At 32.4% G+C, this 19,262-nt stretch overlaps 2 protein-coding genes and 1 long non-coding RNA gene across 3 annotated transcripts; 1 reads left to right on the forward strand and 2 right to left on the reverse strand.

The window, feature by feature from the left end:
• Window positions 1–595: 595 nt before the first annotated feature.
• LOC147845379 (uncharacterized) lies at window positions 596–2,218 on the reverse strand. The gene is made up of 3 exons (XR_015480306.1): window positions 2,081–2,218; window positions 1,472–1,567; window positions 596–736 (listed from the first exon to the last, which is right to left on the reverse strand). It is a non-coding gene; the product is annotated as an uncharacterized LOC147845379 (long non-coding RNA).
• Window positions 2,219–6,895: 4,677 nt separating this feature from the next.
• On the forward strand, window positions 6,896–7,979 carry zgc:165583 (the record flags this gene model as incomplete). The annotated part of the gene is given in 1 exon segment (NM_001098774.2): window positions 6,896–7,979. A coding segment is annotated over 1 exon segment (984 nt). The 3' UTR covers window positions 7,882–7,979.
• Window positions 7,980–10,947: 2,968 nt separating this feature from the next.
• Window positions 10,948–19,105, reverse strand: LOC147845380 (GTPase IMAP family member 8). Its single transcript, XM_087243708.1, has 3 exons — window positions 18,974–19,105; window positions 15,720–16,342; window positions 10,948–12,792 (listed from the first exon to the last, which is right to left on the reverse strand). The coding sequence occupies exons 2-3, from the start codon at window positions 16,318–16,320 to the stop codon at window positions 11,948–11,950; spliced, it is 1,446 nt and encodes a 481-aa protein (XP_087099834.1). The 5' UTR covers window positions 16,321–16,342; window positions 18,974–19,105; the 3' UTR covers window positions 10,948–11,947.
• Window positions 19,106–19,262: the final 157 nt, after the last annotated feature.

The raw sequence follows: 19,262 nt of genomic DNA on the forward strand, positions 1-19,262 counted from the left end.
TACAAAATCAGCATTTGACATTAGCCGTGTTCAGCATTGGGCTAGTTTGTACACAACTAGTACTGAATGTTTCCAGATTTGAAAAGATTGTACACTGCCTCAACATAAAATAACTGGCAACCTTACTAAAACCAAGCTGGTCATGGGTCAGGAAGTGGTCATGGGTCAGTTGCCGTTACTGTGTGGAGTTTGAATGTTCTCCCTGCGTTCACGTGGGTTTCCTTTGGGTTCTCCGGTTTCCCCCACAGTCCAAAGACGTGTGGCACAGGTGAATTGGGTAGGCTAAAATTGTCCGTAGTGTATGTGTGAATGAGTGTGTATGGATGTTTTCCAGAGATGGGTTGCAGCCGGAAGGGCATACGCTGCGTAAAACAAGTTCATTGCGCTGTGGCGACCCCAGATTAATAAAGGGACTAAGCCGAAAAGAAAATGAATGAATGAATGAACTGAACTCTCGCAGATCATGTGCCACCAACCTCCATAAAACATGCTGAATCACTTAAAAAGTATATTTGAGTTCTTTTGGGTGTTCCATATTCAGTCTATACAAGAGGCTGAAAAAGTAAGCGAAGGCTGCAAGCAGATGTGTGATATCCTGAAGTACTATGGCCTCCTCCAAGATTTTAGCGAGGTTCATCACATATTGCAGGGATGCAGAAGTGCCATTATCATCTTCCACCACAGTGAAGATTCCAATCCTTTAATCTCTGGTGCTGTGGTCTTCAGGGTCCGTGTCCTTATAGGAGATTAAGTAATGGGAAAATTAATTGATGTGTAATATTAATTACTACTTATTAATGTTATTACTATTATGCAAAGAAAATAAAAACATGTAATACTTTCGTACATACAAACAGTAACACTTTGAATAGTCTATAATATATAATAATTGAACAATATATTGACAACTTTTTAATATTTAGCAATTTTTTAAACTTTTATTTTACATAAAATTGCAAAGATTTACTTTTATTTGATACAGTTTCAATTGTGAAAGTTGTTTATTGTCCTGTTTAGAATATAACTGAGCCTTTAATTGTCATTCATAAGGGATTGATAAAGCATAAATAGTCCTCACTTTAGATTAGGTCACAACTGGATGAAGTTAAGCTCATAAAGCATATACTAACATACAAAGTAACTATTATTACATACCTTAATATTAGGATATTTAAATGTTAATTTGAATAGTTTATTAATCGTGTACTTAAGCATTCTGAATGATCTTAAAAACACCAAGTATTCTTAAATAACTGGTTTGTAAACAATGCAATACTTAAATTAGTAATACAAATGAATCATTAAAGTTAAAAAAATACAATCATTGAGCACTTCATGTAGAGTTATGCTTAACAGAAAATAAATTAACTATTCGCTAATACTAAATAAATTATTTATAGCGTGCAGCTATTATAAGTGTTACCAAGCAGACTAATAAATGTAGAATAGGGTATGAAAATGGGTAACTTACCAGACATATCTTGAGAAAGCAAGCAGAATTTTTACGAAGAAAAATTGGCAATCCCTCAAGAGCTGCTCTTTCTCGATCGGTGACAATATCAGTGACCTAAAGGAAAGTCAATTACAAAGGGTGTTTTACAATCTTATTGTTTTGTAAGTAAAAATGTACTTAGTACATTTAAATGAGCATAGTATTTTATTCATGCTGTTGAAAAAACACATGGCTTTATTTTTAAAAAAGAATTTTGTGGTTTCCATACAATGGAATTTGATAATGGTTGTGTTGGCAAATTTAGAAAAATGTTTAGTTTCATGTGACAATTACTTTGAGTTAAAAACTACAGCTATTATTTTCTATTTTCCTCTTTAAATGTATTCATTTGAAATGGTCACTCAAAACAAGTGAAACATCTGTTATTTATCTTACTTCCATCTCACAATCAAAACACAACTTGACACAATTAAAATTAATGCAAAAGGGCTGGACAATTAAATTGTTGCAATTACGTTTTATTAGACTGTATTACCTGAGCATGAAATTCTTGACAGGACAAAATATGTTGCACATGTTAAAAACATCAGACGGGTGTATAAGTAAAAAAAAAATCTTAATGAGTACCTGCTCATCCATCTTGTTTAAAGTTGTATCCATCTCTGGACCCATTGAATCCCTTATTTTTCTGTAGAGTTTCAGGAGAGGTGCTGTATATTTATCAAGTCACTCGATTAACTGTCTCAGGAGATTTACATTACAGATCTGAGAAAACTCTTTGCAGATCTACAATATACAAAAAAAAAAACATACATATTAATATTTACACATAATATATATATATATATATATATATATATATATATATATATATATATATATATATATATATATATATATTTGTAAATGTAAATATTTAAATGTTCAAATGCTGAATACAGATGTATTTTGAATTACCTATAATAATAATGTTGTTTGCTATTTTTAGCATTATCATTACTACCTTGAATGAAACCAAAGCAATTGCAATATAGTGACTTACCTCTTCCTTAAAGTCCAGGTTATCTCTCTCTAATTTCTTCCTGGCTAAATCTCAACAACTTCTTTTGGACAAAGAGAAAAGGTTTCTTGCATCTGCTGGTGAATGACCGTCAAATTTCACTGATGATAGCAAGTCTCACCTCCTCAAGGAAATCTTGCATTGAATTATGTCATTGTCAATATTTCAGTCCTTTTGAGCAAAAAGAAAGAAAAATATATATTTAGCCCTTTATATTTTTTATGTAAATAAAAGCTAGCTGACTGTTAAAGCAAGTTGGTCTGAATATGATAGACATTTAGTCGAGCTAACTAATATACAAGCAAATCAAGCAATGAATTACATGAAAATCACACGATTTTCACACAAATTACACAGTTAAACACATCACCGTTTGTTCCACTGGCTCTGGTTCGAAGGGAAAAAAGGTTATGATGTTCGCAATGCTGACAGCAATCTAAATAAACAGGACATAATGTTATATTCGTTTTAGCAAGGAAATTTGACTTGGATACCTGATCTGGTATGTTATATGATACTCATTGTATTAATCGTGAGTTATTAAAGCAAATGACTCGATTGAAATCGCTATTTGTTTCAAATACATTCACTCTAAACTTTTATTGATGTAAATAGCCAAAACCAAGTGCACGAAACAAGTAACTCACGGCTAAATTATAACAAATAGTTCCGTATTAGGATACACGCGCACATCAAAGCCAACATATCAAATAATATAACGTTGGATGACAACAAAAAAGACATACATACCTATGATTTAGTGATGTGATGTTGTGCGCCGAGGCTTCGACGCATGTATCAAAAAAACGATACATCTCGCAGTGAAGCAGTGTACCGGAGCTTGATTCGTTTTGCCATCATCACGTGATCAGTGACGTCCGAAGCTTCATTTTCGCCTTTACCCACGTGACTGCTTCGAATTTTGATTCGAAGGTTTAAACACCCTCATAGTAAAGTGATAGCTAGAGAATTGGCGTCTATTACATACATTTGTTTCAAAGCACTGCACCAGTCTCAAACACCAGTAATTAAACTAAACTACAATAGTATTTTTTAAAAAGGTTTTGAACAATACTAAAGTGTATTAGCGTATTTTTTTAATGACTATCTTTAAAGAAAACCATATTCACCAAAGCATCTGGTGAATTCAATCCTGAAGCATCGTTCATATAGCGTCCTCCTAGAGCACTCGCCTCCCATTCAGGAATCGCTGGTTCGTTCCCTGCTTGGAGCGGGACTAATTGTATTATGATAAACTTTTGAATACCTTTTTGAATACCAATCGATTATGAAAACGATTGACACGTAGCTCCGCAGAAAGAAAGATGGTTTGTTTTGTCGCGCGCACGAGACAGGTACCCCCTGCAGTGAGCTATGGAAGTAAATTGCGCATGCGCCAGAAGCTTATAAGGCGCATGCGCCAACAAGAAGGGCACGCATCAACGCAAAACTAAGAGTTTTGTATTATTTCAACGAAATATTTTAAGTTTTTCACATTGAAGCACCATATACTAACTATTATTTGTCAGCATTTCAAATGAAAATATTTAAATTCAGTTCACTTATTAATCTTTGTTCAGAGGACTTTTTGAAAGTTGGCGTTTTTACTGTGTGTGGAATTTGGTACTCAAATCTAACCACTTGGTTGTGTAATTTATACATGGATATAAATCATACAATTTAATATTACAACATTATTCCAGAAGCTTACTTGTTTGTGTTCATAAAATGAGGCTTTTGGTTCACTTTAACAATTATTATAACGACAGTAAAAACATGGTCAACTGTTTGGTAGAGCAGCAGTGTTTTTTGCAGAGTTAAAGTAATTTAAAGAATGACTGTTTTAAATATTAGTTTACACACAGTATTGTTGGTTTACAAAGAAAATCAAACAAACATAATACTGTTGCACTACACGTGATTTTGGTTTTACATAATGTTAATGAGAATCTGAAATATTTTATGGCACACTTCAAAAAATAATGGTGATTTAGTGTTAAAACATAATTTGTTTTAAGTAAAAGTTTTTTTTTTTAAATAAATTGCTCATTGTGGAGGATAGTAGCATATGTGTGCAAGTCCATTATGAACTAAGGATAGCTGATGCTGTGCTGCATCTTCTTTTGTTTAAAGGTAACTATGTAGTCACTACTGCAGTGAAAATCTGTTTGCTAATTGTACACACATGAAAACATAAGTGCACTGAATGACTTTATGTTTTTGTGAACCAAACTAGGTTTTTGTGAAGTGAGCATTGTATCAGTTAATGAAATACGGTTATTTCATGTACATTTTAAACAGTCCTATAAAACTTACGTATTTTTACAGAAAATTCCTGGCAACCACTGCCGGTATTTTTCAGTAAATGTAACAAATTTTTTTTAACAGCGTGAATAAATTAAAGCTAAATTTTAAATGTTGTGTTGATTGAACTAAACAGCATTACATTACCTTTATGTAACTAACTTAAGTTCATTCAAATAAATATATTTTTTTATGATAACCTAACTCGGTTACGTGGAACCTGTTGACATAAAAAAGTTAATTAAAGCCAAAATATAATTTCTTTTTGAGGGTACACTTGGTATTTTCAGATTTTTCATAGTATATGTATTAACTCTGGTACTATGAATGAATGAATGAATGAATGAATTTATTTATTTAACAGGGAAAATGCACAAAGATTACATTAACCTCAAAGAGGACAGATGCATTGTGCCAGGTTGTAGTAGGATTGCTAATTTCCACCTGCAGTCCCTGGACAGGTTAAAATTAAAACAATAAAATACAATTAATTAAAAAGTTAGTTTAAAACATTCAAGCATAATCACATTTAAACTCAAAAACATCTCACGCAGTGTGTACAAAATTGATTTGACAAAAACCACCTCCTAGTCAGGCCTGAAAACATCTTGTAGTTTGTACATGTGATTATTTCTGTTGGGAGAGAATTCCATTGATTTGAGGCTTTATAAATAAAAGAGGATTGACCAAAAGAGGTCTTGCTCTAGGGACAATACATTCCCCTCTTACTATAGAATGCTTCACTTGCGATGTTTTCTCTGATTTGGAATTTAATTATTATTTTTTTAATGATGGAGCAGAAAGATGAATAATTTTAAAAACAAAAAATATATTGAAATATTTAATAATATTATCAAAACTTAAGATACTATTTTTTAAGATGTTGCAGTGATGGTACAACCGAGGGTTTTTATCATGAATTTTAAATGCTCTCTTGTATAATGATTCCAACGGTGTTAAAGAGGATTTACATGTCTAAGACCAGCTCGTTATACAGTACAACAAATATGAAACAATCATAGTATTTAAATACATACCAGAGGCCTCACGCGTCAGAGAATCTCTGATACGTTTAAAATTTCTTAGATTGAATCTCAGTATGGTAGCAAGTTTTTTTAATATGAGTTTTAAAATTAAGGTTTGAGTCCAACATGATGCCTAAATATTTGAATTCAGTGACATTTTTAATACATTTATAAAATAATTCTAAAACATTTCCAACTTTGCACATATTTGAGAAACACATGGATGCTGTCTTTTCAACATTTAAGCTAAGATTTTAATTTTGTAACCATTTAACAACATTTTGCATTTCATTTGTTAATTTCTGTTGGATTTTTCCATAAGTGTAAAGCACAGCATCATCAGCATACATTAATAAATCAGCATCAGAGCATATAGCTGGTAAATCATTTATATAAATACTAAAAAGTAAAGATCCTAAAATAGATCACTGAGGCACTTTAATTGGTTTAAAGGTAGACTTAAAATTAAATTTTATATATATATATATATATATATATATATATATATATATATATATATATATATATATATATATATATATATATATAAATAATACTATTACCATAAACCGACATATCGACCATTTGGTAGATGCTGATATTTAAGAAATTATGGGATGTGTTAATGTATTGATTGAGTTAACTAGTGACATTAGGAGATAAAAAATGCAATCCAAAACTTTTTTATTCTTGGTGGGGCAATTAAAGGGTTAAGAAGGGCAATGCGCTTCAGAGCGAGTGAAACGAAAGTGAAAGTATATTTACAGAAGCCATTTTAAAAAAGTATCTGTCAACCATTTTACAAAGCCATTCTGCATTTCACTCCGTGCTGTGAACACACACCCGAGCACATTTCAATCTATCAATATCTATCTATACCAAGACTTAACCGACGGTAAGAAAGACGATTTCAAGACTACACATTAGGCTAGTCATAGTTTTAGTCACTTAATCTTTTTAGCTAAACGATAGCTCTTTACAGCTATAGACACTTTAGGAAAATTTAGAAGTTCATTATATCAACAACTTTACTAATAATCCTCTGTTTTTCAGAGATGCAAACATTCGACAGTCTTCATCTTCAGCTGATCGGTAAAACCGGTTCAGGAGTGAGTGCCTCTGCAAACACTATCCTGGGGGAAAACAGGTTTAAATCCGAGCGGAGTTTGACCTCCATCACCGACAGATGCCAGAAACACACGGCTAAAGTGTGGAACAGAACAGTGACAGTGACTGACTCTGTTAACTTCTTCAACTCAAATGACATTGATCTGCGCGTGGAGTTAGAGAGAGAACTGCGCACGCGCGCTGAGGGAATACACGCGATCCTGCTGGTGCTCCGTTTACACACATTCACTGCACAAGACGCAAAGCTCCTGTCATTATATAAGCAGATGTTCGGCGAGAGTGCAATGAAACACACAATAGTGCTGTTCACACACGGAGATGAGCTTCAGCATACATCTCTCTCTCAGCTGATCAGAGAAAACTCAGAGCTGTCCAAACTAATTGAGGAGTGTGGGGGGAGATTTCACCTGCTGAACAACAAAGATATGAACAATAAAGATCAGGTCACCAAACTCCTGATGAAGATTGAACGAATGCTGTCTGAAAATGAGAACAGATGCTACACTTTACAGATGTTTATGCAGGCTCAGGCGATCAGAATACAGCATCTGTGTGCAGTCAGTGTTGTCATTGTGTTGGCATTGGGTTATGTGAATATGAGGAATGAAGATTATTGGGGGTTTAATTCATTTCTTCATGGTTGTTTTGGGGGGGTCTTATCAGCATTGGTAGGGTATGCTTCAGGACACATTTGTGCAAATATGTGGAAAAATGAGATCAGGAAGTGTGGGAAATGTACCAAAAGACACCTAAGAAATGTTGAACTGCTGTCAGTAGCATGGGGTTGTGGTGCTGGAGGAATCAGTGTGTTTTTGACAGGTCCAGTGTGTTTATTTACTGCATTATTGAGAGGGACACAGGGGAGTCTTATGGCTTATATCACAATGATGAAGCACTGCAGATTGATATGATGCATTCCTCACTATCCTATTATCACTTCTTTCTTTTTACGTGTCATTAACATTGTTAGTGTGCAAAATCTCAATAAAATTGATCTAATTGGATCTAATGTATTGATGTTCAAGTGAATTATTACAATATAAAAAAAATGTTTTCAGAGATTTATAAAAAAAAAAGTGTGCACATATTCAGCCGACAAACTTCCACACAGAAATTTAAAGGTGAAAATGCCTCTAAAATGCAGTATTTACGTAATTATGGAGTAAATACTGAACCTGTCTAACACTGTGTCCTGCTCTCCTCTATAGAATATCCAAGTAACACTTTATGGTTTTGGTCAAATAATGAACAAAGTAATAGGGTTAGACAAACCATATATATATATATATATATATATATATATATATATATATATATATATATATATATATATATATATATATATATATATTTACCAACAACACACAATCCTCTCCTGCAAATGAGCACTGGTTGTAAGATCGGCAAACATTTGGTTTCTGTGCAGTATTGCCAAAAGTGCCAGGAATAAAAATGTTACTATTTACCCCACCTGCTGAAACAAACAGAGGGTTAGTTATAACACACAGATTTCACGTAGTTAATTTAAATTCTGTTTACTTTAAATAGTAGCTATATTTCCTCAGTGCTTAGCTCAATTAATTTTTTTATTCTACGTAGTACAGCATCTTTATTTATTTATCTATTGTATAAACACATTTGAATCTATTTGCATTATTATGCATTATTTTACAATCCATTTATTTGCATTAGCAATAATTTTTTTTTTTTTTTTGTCTATTGAAAATATTTTTTTATTAAAAAAACATTTTATTAAAAAAATTCCCAGGGTTACTACACTCGTTTCTTTTTTGTTTCTGGATAGTCTCTTTAGTCTAGAAATAGCTTAGTCAAATAGTCAAAAAATAGCTTAAAGGGGCTAATAATTTTGTCCCAAAAAATGGTGTTTAAAAATTTAATCTGCTTTTATTCTAACCGAAATAAAACAAATAAGACTTTCTCCAGAAGAAAAATATTATCAGACATACTGTGAACATTTCATTGCTCTTTTAAAAATCATTTGGGAAATATTTAAAAAAGAAAATAAAAATCAAAAGGGGGCTAATAATTCTGACTTTAACTGTATATATATATATATATATATATATATATATATATATATATATATATATATACATATATATATATATTTCTTTATTTATTTTTTTGACTATAATAAAGAATACTTTATTAAAATGCTTTCTCCTGTGTTTCTCATGCAAGTTTCATTTAACTTTTTCTGTAATTGGCAGAGGATGTCTGCTGAAACTGTGATAAAACCTCGGAAAATGCCATGGTTAACCCTGAGCAAATACCTTAAAACTCTGTTACATTTTACCCCACGTCACTTTGTACCCTATGTCCTCTAGAGCGGTGGACTGAGGGGGTCCTTATCCTCATATTGGATATTTCATTATGATCTAATGAAAGTCTGATGGAGACTCAACAAATTTAATAAAAATGATACTTAAATGCAAAAAGATGGGAATAACTGCAAAGAAGTCCACTTTTTTGAAGAAAAGAAACACCACTTGCCTTGCCTGACCAGTATTATAATTTCTGAATTGATCACGATCAAATCCTCACAGAAGTACTGGGATAGTTCAGAAAACTCTTTGGTGATTTTAAGTTTACCATACACATTAAAGCAACGTGACTTTCCAAGTTAAGGTTGTAGTAATTGTAGCACTGTTAATCCAATAGGTGGTGACAACTAATCATCAAAAATGTGTTTGTCACTGATAATCATTTTTGAAAAATGTATCAATGACACATGACGTTTTTAAAAGTTATAGAATGACTAGCTGAAAATAACATAAATTTAACTATTTGTTTTTTTGTTGACTATACTATCATGTTAAATTTACACATTTCTACAAGACCAACAATTATTAAACAAATATAAAACAGCTAAATTAATTATAAAATATACAAATTTTAGTGATTAAAGGTTGATAAAACCCTGAGTTTGTAGTATTTTTAATAATTAAACTCACTGAATACATAAATTATTGTAACTTGATTCAGGAAAAATAAACATTAAAAAATGTATAATAAATTATGAATAATTTTTTAGAATTAAATTAAAAAATAATTTCCTTAGAAATTTACATGGTTTACATGGTTGAGACAGGATATTTTACCTTCCATGTTTAAAATATTCTAAAATAAAAAAATGTCCCTGAGCCTGTCTGACCATTGATATTCTATGTAGAGGTGGACTGGGGGGATCCTTATCCTCATATTAGATATTTTATTACAATTTTATTATTTTTATTATGGAGAAACAACTTTGAAATTTAATAAAATTGTCTCTAACATGAGTCTGTGTTGTGAAATGTTAAAAACATCTTGATTGTTGTTTAATATCTGATGGTGTTGACAATAAGTAAAGAAAAAATGAAAAGAATGTTTCAACCCCTTAACTGTTGGCCTTTTTAATCATAGACATGAACATGACATGTTCAACAATTGAATGCCAGTGCTTTGGTGCACACATTTAAGCTTGGTCTCATAAGTCTCAACTCTGGGAGTTGTAAATGAATAAATGACTGTTGTTCAGTAATATCAAAGACCAGATTTGGAAACTAGGACTTTTCAGCTTCTGAAACAAGCACATCAGAGTGAGAACTGAGTGGTATAATGCTGATCAGCAGGTATTTTGTGGATACAGTAAGTTTATTAACTCCATTAGGGGGAACACTGAGCTTGAGTTTGCGCAATAAAACATTGTACAAACATTGCATATCTTTGAAAATCATTAAATATAGAATAATTATTCATCAAATAGGAGAATATTATATATACAAATAAATTATTAACTGTGATCACAGCATGGAGAGAAATGCAGAATGGCCTTGTAAACTGGGTCACGGAAGCTTCATTAAAATGTCTTCTGTAAACAAGATTGGACAGGCTTGTAGGGCTTCTCAGCCAGTCAATTTCAGAACATTCCAGTATGTATTATTGCTGCATATTAAATAAACTGCAAACAGAGTGGTTATCCAGTTATCATTATTATTTATTTTTTAACATACATATTCAAGGTGCTCAACAGTGTGACATAAATGCAAATATTTCAGAAGTCGAACAATGAATACATTTAATATAATAAAAACATGAACACAAAACATACCACAATGCAAAAGTGTTTTTCAACACTGAGATGAGTAACGTGCGGCCCAGGACCAAGTAGTTTAGCTATAAATGCTTTAAAACATGCAGCACCACACTCAAAAAAATTATATGTCAGCTTTAATTAACTTTATGTCAACAGGTTCCACGTAACCAAGTTAAGTTACCTTAAAGAAAGAATATTTATTTGAGTGAACTTAAGTTAGTTACATAAAGGTAAGGTAATGTTGTTTAGTTCAATCAACACAACATTTATAATTTAGCTTTAATTTATTGACACTGCTAAAAAAATCCGTTAAATTTACTGAAAAATACCGGCAGTGGTTGCCAGGAATTTTCTGTAAAAATCCGTAAGTTTTATAGGACTGTTTAAATTTACAGAAAATAACCATATTATTAATAAAATAATAACCATATTATACTGATACAATGCTCACTTCACAAAAACCTGGTTTAGCCCCCAAAAATGTAAAGTTATTCAGTGCACTAATGTGTACATGCTGAACAATGTATCTACATTGTAAAAGCGCTATACAAATAAAGCTGATTGTACAATTAGCAAACAGATTTTCACTCTATTTGTAACTACACAGTTACTTTTAAACAAAAGAAGATGCAGCACAACATCAGCAATCCTTAGTTTATATTAGACCTGCACACATATGCTACAATCCTCCACAATACTGTTGTCCTCTGTAATCACTGAACAACATCTGCAGAATTGTCATTAGAAAACCTTAAGGGGACATGCTGTCAGTGAGTTCAGCTGGAAAAAAAAAAATTAAATAAAATGAAACAAGGTACTGTAACTAATACCAGCTGGCAAAAACCATTCAATTTTAACATGATAAAAATATGGTAAACTTATATCACAGAGGTTTGTAGTGTCACACCAAACCCCTTTGCCAATGAGACTGCTATTGGTAACCCACATATTCCAGAATGAAGTAGTCCCAGCAGGACAATGGGTACAAACATTAATGCTACAATTAGCAGAAATAAACCTATGGCAATGAAAACTCCTTTGTACTTAATAAAAAAGACCTTGATTTTGAGTCTCAAGCCATCTGAAAACATCTTATTGGAGTAGCAGCTTCCTTCATTCTCATCTATTATTCTGTCAATCTTCTGCAGCAGATCGTTCACCTGCTTTCTGTTTCTTGGATCTTTATTATTCATGATGTGGTACACTCCTCCACACCGCTGAACAATCTTGCTGAGTGTTTCATTCTGTGTAATGAGATCTTCCACACTCTTTCCCTCTAACTGATCTCCATGGGTGAACACAGGGATTGTGTACTTTAACATACCTTTTCCGTACAGCTTTTCAATGTTATTAACAAGAGATTCATCTGCTTTTGTGAATCTCTCTGAAAGAGAAACCACATACAGGAATGCGTGCGGGCCTGGACTGCACAGATGGATACTCCTCCCAATTTCTTTTGATATTATACCTGGTTTTACACTTAGATCAAAAAATCCAGGTGTGTCAATAACTGACACGTCTCTCCCTGCAACAACTGACGACAACTTTTCAGACTGTTTTGTTACAGAGTTGAAGTTTTGCTCAGATTTAAAGGCATTTCTCCCCAGGATGGTGTTCCCCGTGGCACTTTTCCCAACACCCGTCTTCCCCAGCAGAATCAGCCTTCTCTCTCTGTTGTTTTCAGCAATTATTTGTCTTTCCAGAAATGCTTCTGTTTCGTTTCCTGATGGAATATGAGAAAAAGAAAAGAAATAAACTAATATAATCATGCTAATACAACATTTGTGAAATAGGTGTATTAACTCTACATTTTAGCATACTATAAATTAGGTTGTTTTTTGTATGTATGTTCATTCATTAATAAATTCATTCATTCATAAAAAAAAAAAATATATATATATATATATATATATATAAATATGTATATATATATATATATATATATATATATATATATATATATATATATATATATATATATATATATATATATATATATGTATGTATTAGGGCTTGCATAGATTTGCTCTGAAGCAATCGACTACTCGAGCTGCATTTATCCTTAAATGACATCAAAAAGACAAACGTATCCAACAAACCCAAGGTTAAATCCAAGATTAAAGCTTCCAACTACAACTGATGATTAAATTCAAGAATATTTACATTACCAACATTAACACCATAGGGAATTCACTTGAATGGTAGTTACATGGTCTCCGCCACATTAATTCTTCCGTGTTGGGGCGCCACACCGAAAAACATTACAGCTTCCTATTCAGAACATTCAGTCGTGTTTTTTTAATAGCTGGTTATAATCGCACCAAAACGTATTAAAAGGTAGGTGAATTATAACAGCGCAAACTTTACTGTGTGTGCGTCATTTGTTTAACCCTTAAAGGTTACGTGCTGACTGACTGACAGGTGCCTGATGCTTGAGGCCAGCAAACACGACGTAGCTTTCAGTTAGATTAACAGTTTCCATAAGTATACTTTATAGGTAAAGATCTATTGCCCTGCATATTATGATTTTATCTTAATAATTTTGTGCGCAAGCAAAGAGATTGAAATAACGCTATAGGTGTTTGGTAGATCTGAATAAAAAAAGCCTGCCGCCACAGCTGGAAAAATTCTATAGGAAACACAGAGTAATGTAATGAATATCAGTTTCCTCTACTATCCAAGCTAGCGAAATCATTTGCTATCTCTGCCACCAGCACATGAAGTGAAAGAACTTTTCTTTGGCCGGCAACACTGTAACAAGACAAAGAGCAACTCGCATCACTCTCACGTGGATGCGCTAGTATTTCTAATGTAAACCAACGATCCATGAGCTTGACCAAAGACTGACTAAAGGATGAGAGGAGGGATGACTTGTGTTCTGTATAAAGTCGGATGAAGTAAGATTCTATTCTGTCGAAAACAGGGTAGATATAAAATGATTAAACTGCAAGACGGGCTTTTCATTCATAGTTGCGTTGCTGTTTTTTTCTCTATGACTTTTAAATATGAAATACATTTTCTCATACAATATATCTACATGTTAAAATATCATGCAGTCACTTGTTATTTTACTGTCTCCATATATTTTATTTAATATTTAACATATATATTTTTTATTTATTTAAATAATTTATTTATAAATATTTTATTTATTATTTATTTTCTGTTTGGCTGTATAGACTATTGTCGCTTGTTTAACTATTTATTTTCTGAACCAAAATAATTTTCATTCTTGTTATCACTGCTGGAAACTAAATATTAGAGTTATTTTTTTAAAATCAGACTACTTGTTGTATAACAGACTATTACTTGCGCGCACATGATCGTTTGCATAATCTTCATGCCGGTTGAAGTATATTTATTTGTTAATTTTGTTATTTTAGTAACTGTTGAAACGTAGCAGAAATTAAATGATTGAATGAGATTTAGCCTAGCTCAGAATAATTTTATGAATCTTTTGATTAGTTTTATGAATACTGCGTTATGAATATTTATAGTTTTCAGGACGCATTTTAGGTTTTGGGTGTGGCTACTTTTACTTTCTATAGCCCACATTAAATGTATAATTAAAATGCAATAATTAGCAGAGCTTTTTTTCTTCTTTTTTTTCGTTTGTATTATAAATATTTAATTTAAGTATTTTCAATTTAAAATTTTTATTTATGCATTATTTATTAATTTAGGCTATTTATTTTTTTTTGCGGGTCAGCTGTATTGTTGACGAGAACTATTTTTATTTTTTACTAAGTTTCACTTAGTTCTCATTACGGCTGAAAAATAAAGTTACTTTAATAACTTAAAGTATTATACAATGAACATGAGTTTGTTTCACATATACAGCAAGCTTATGATGCAGATGTTAAAAAACAATGTTGCGTGCAGATTTTAATTTTTATATTACTCTGTAACAGTAACAAAAAAGAAATATAATGCTTTGACAATTTATGTTAGCGCTATGAAATCAATCCATTCAGCTATGAATTAATAAAACATATTGAAAATGATTTCTTTGTGTCTAGCCCGAACCACGGGTAGTGGAGTAACTCGAGTATTGTTTTGAAAAGAAATCGATTAGCAGAAACCAGTAGTCGTGCAAGTACATATATATATATATATATATATGAGCAATATCACAAGAGTAGTACTGCGATATGGCTGTATATCCGCACTGGTGGGAGGCATGTGTTATATACAGCCATATGGCACTGCTACTCGTGTGATATTGCATTTATACAACAGTTTGATGGCATAATTGTGTATATAAAAACAAAATCAAACAACGAGAGTTTCATAAACCCTTTCAAACATCATCAAATCATAAGCTTAGTTAAACAGTTAAACAGAGTTAAACAGCTGTTAAAACAGTTAGAAGCATCTTTTAAACTTTAGACCTGTAGTGTCTGCTTTTTGCTGGCTGTATGTGGGCGGAGTAATACACAAAGGGTAAAAAGGCTGTTGGAGTTCTGATATTGCAGAATATCGCACGGCTATCAGCCAATCAGATTTGAGAACCAGACAGAACTGTTGTATAATATATATATATATATATATATATATATATATATATATATATATATATATATATATATATATATATATACACATATATATGAGTACATGCATGCATACATACATACCAAGCATACTTACGTCTCTCTGGCTTTATGAGTTTAATCTTCTCTATTAAATTATGAACTTGTTCTGGAGATTGTGTGATGTTGTTGAAGATAAAGTATCTGTAGTCAAATCTCTCAACAACCTCTTTGAGGTCTTCAGCTTCTTCAATAAATTCTTCAATGGTGAGATCTTCTCTCTCCAGCTCATCTCCTCTGGTGAAAATAATCCAGGTGTTTTTTTTGAGAAAGTCTGGCAAGAACTCTTCAATCGACTCTACAGTGTTTTTCTCTTCTGCAGTGAATCTGTCTGACTTGATCACCAGTAAATACACAAGTGGATCCTGCGTATTAAACTCTGGAAGCCCAATAAATTGTCTAAGGATCTCTTCAGGACTCATTTTTAGTGTTTCTGGGTCAAATAATCCAGGAGTATCATAGACTGTAAGATTCACTCCATCTCTGGTAATACTTTTACTCTGAACTTCTTGTGTCACAGACTTAAAACTTTTCTTTGAAAGGAAAGCTTTTGTTCCCAAGATGCTGTTAGCTGTTGCACTTTTACCAACTCCTGTTCTTCCCAGTAGGACAACATGATAATGCAGCACAGACGGTGACGTTTCAGCAGTTCCCTCCATAGCTAGACAATGATCATCAGAGCTGTGCAGAGGTGCAGTTAACACAATCAGTGCTTTGATCATTTGTTACTTGATTGATTTGTTACTCTAAACAATAATCAACCTACTGTAAATTACACACAAACTGTAAAAAATTATTAATCAATAAGTCATGACATGTTTTTATTTTAATATTAACTTACTATAGAGGGAATAATTTTTCAAATTTGCATCACACTAAAGTGGCTTCAAAATATTTTATATAAATTTACTTAAAATGTGCAACTTAAATTAAGCTAAAGTGACTAAATTATAAGGTTTATTCAATTCAAATGATTTTTTTTATTGGTGGCACGTTATACTGCACAGTACAAAATACAGGGTGCCTTGAATTTTTATGGTATACGCCTTATTGTAACATCATGTTCTAATGCTTATTTACATACTTTCCTTTTTCTAAAGAGAAGAGAAAAAAAATATGAAGATGATATATTTTGCCATCTCACCCCTAACTAGTATCATTGACAGTTTTAATTTACAATAATCTTCTATGTTAGGCTGCTTTGACTCAATCTACATAGTAAAAGCGCTATAAAAATAAAGATGAATTGAGTTTAATTGAATCATAAATCTCTAGTTGAGCCTTTGCGTCTGGCCTGGCTGTTTTTTCCCCAAACCAAGGCTGCGATATCTGTGACCCTAGAGGCAAACTGCTGTACATTGTGCCCATTAAACCAATGACGGCAAATTCTATGTAAAACTCGTGTTTAGAATAGCTGTTTATTGGTATTCAGATCATGAATGCTTTCTTGCTCGCCCAGAATATGTGTTGTTTACATGTGCGTCAAATATACAGTATGTGTGAGAGCATTACACTCTATCAAAATGGTATATAGCAATTTATGCATTATATATTAATCACGTACATATTAATACATATTATTATTATTATAATATTGATCACGTGTTGGCTACATGTACAGAAAATGTACTTCATAGCTTCATATTGTAAATTATATTCATATTTTCTACAATAAGTAATAAGTAAATAAATATTTTGGAGTAAATACAGCAGGGTCACCAAATATGATAAAGGCTATTTTTAAAGTCAAAGTATTCTCCACATCTTTATATAGCCCTATAAATATATGAATAGTCTTGCCATATTTGGTGACCCTGCTTTTTTAAAAAGACGTTGCTACAATACAAAGCTGAGGAGATTAAACACTTCCAGAGTGAATTTGGACAACTAAACAGTGGTTTTAGGGAATTAAAAGAGAGTACAAGAATTTGGTAAACATAAAAAAACTGTGATATTTAGTGACATTGCTGTATTTACGGCAAAATATTTGTCTACTTATTAATTATTGTAAATTATACTTTTTACACTATGAAGCTCATATAAATATATAAATATAAATATATAATTATAATAATAATATTCAATGATTCATTTTCATGTCAGCTTAGTCCCTTTGTTAATCTGAGGTCGCCACAGCGGAATGGACCGCCAACTTATCCAGCATGTTTTTCGCAGCGTATGCCCTTCTAGCTGCAACCCATCTCTGAGAAACATCCACACACACACATACACTATAGACAATTTAGCCTACCCAATTCACCTGTACTGCATGTCTTTGGACTGTGGGGGAAACCAGAGCACCCGGAGAAAACCCACGTGAAAGCAGGGAGATCATGCAAACTTCACACAGATACGCCAACTGAGCTGAGGTTCAAACCAGCGACGTTCTTGCTGTGAGGCGACAGCACTACCAACTGTGCCACTGCTTCGCTGGGCTAATAATATTGACCTTAAAATAGTGTTTGGCAAATTACAAACTGCTTTTATTCTAGCCGAAATAAAACAAGACTCTCTAGAAGAAAAAAATATTATCAGACATACTGTGAAAATGAGTCTTTTCATAGTACTGAAAATGTCCTTGCTCTGTTAAAGATTATTTAGGAAAAAGAAAAAAAAACAGGGGGGGGCTAATAATTCTGACTTCAACTGTATATATATATATATATATATATATATATATATATATATATATATATATATATATATATATATATATATATAATATTTACATATGCATAAATTGCTATATACCATTTTGATAGCGTGTAATGCTCTCACACATACTGTATATTTGACGCACATGTAAACAACACATATTCTGGGCGAGCAAGAAAGCATTCATGATCTGAATACCAATAAACAGCTATTCTAAACACGAGTTTTACATAGAATTTGCCCTTATTGGTTTAATGCGCACAATGTACAGCAGTTTGTGTAATCACGCAGCAGACGGATAACCTCACCCGTCACAGATTTCGGTGGTCAGATGTGATGCGCTAGACTAGATGCCATCGCAGTGTCATAACCTTAAATGTACAACAAAAATCGACGCCATTAACGAGAAATATAAGGTCTTATTTACTAGCGTTCAATAATGTGGGTTTTATAGCGCATCTAGGCTAATAATGTGCAGTAAGTAAACATTTGAATAGCGAGTGTTTTTAAAATTCACACCAAATCCAGTCCAGACATTTATCCGAGATCCGAGAACAAAAGATTATATATTATATAAAAAGAGTAGTCATGGCCATTTTCCACATGAAAGATTAGATTAGGCTACAGTAATTTTAGAAAGGACGAACATATACTCACCATAAAGAATATCATGTGTAGGAAAGACATTTAAAAACAAATATATAAAACAAAAATCAACTCAGAGCAATTCCGCGGTTACTTTCGCTTCCGCATTTAATGTGCCATAACGCCTGTTCACCTGTTTAAGGCGGTCCTAATCTGCCCTAACACGTAGCCTAGAGCATATTTAGTTGTGGGAGAATGCATCTAAAACCATCTTTAATTGATGAAACAAATAAAAAATGCGAGACACAAATAAATATATAGCCTACCAAACTATAAAAAACCCCCAAAACAAATAAACTGA

Source organism: Danio rerio, chromosome 3 (genome assembly GCF_052040795.2).
Source record: "Danio rerio strain M-AB ecotype USA chromosome 3, GRCz13ab, whole genome shotgun sequence".
Lineage (NCBI taxonomy): Eukaryota > Metazoa > Chordata > Actinopteri > Cypriniformes > Danionidae > Danio > Danio rerio.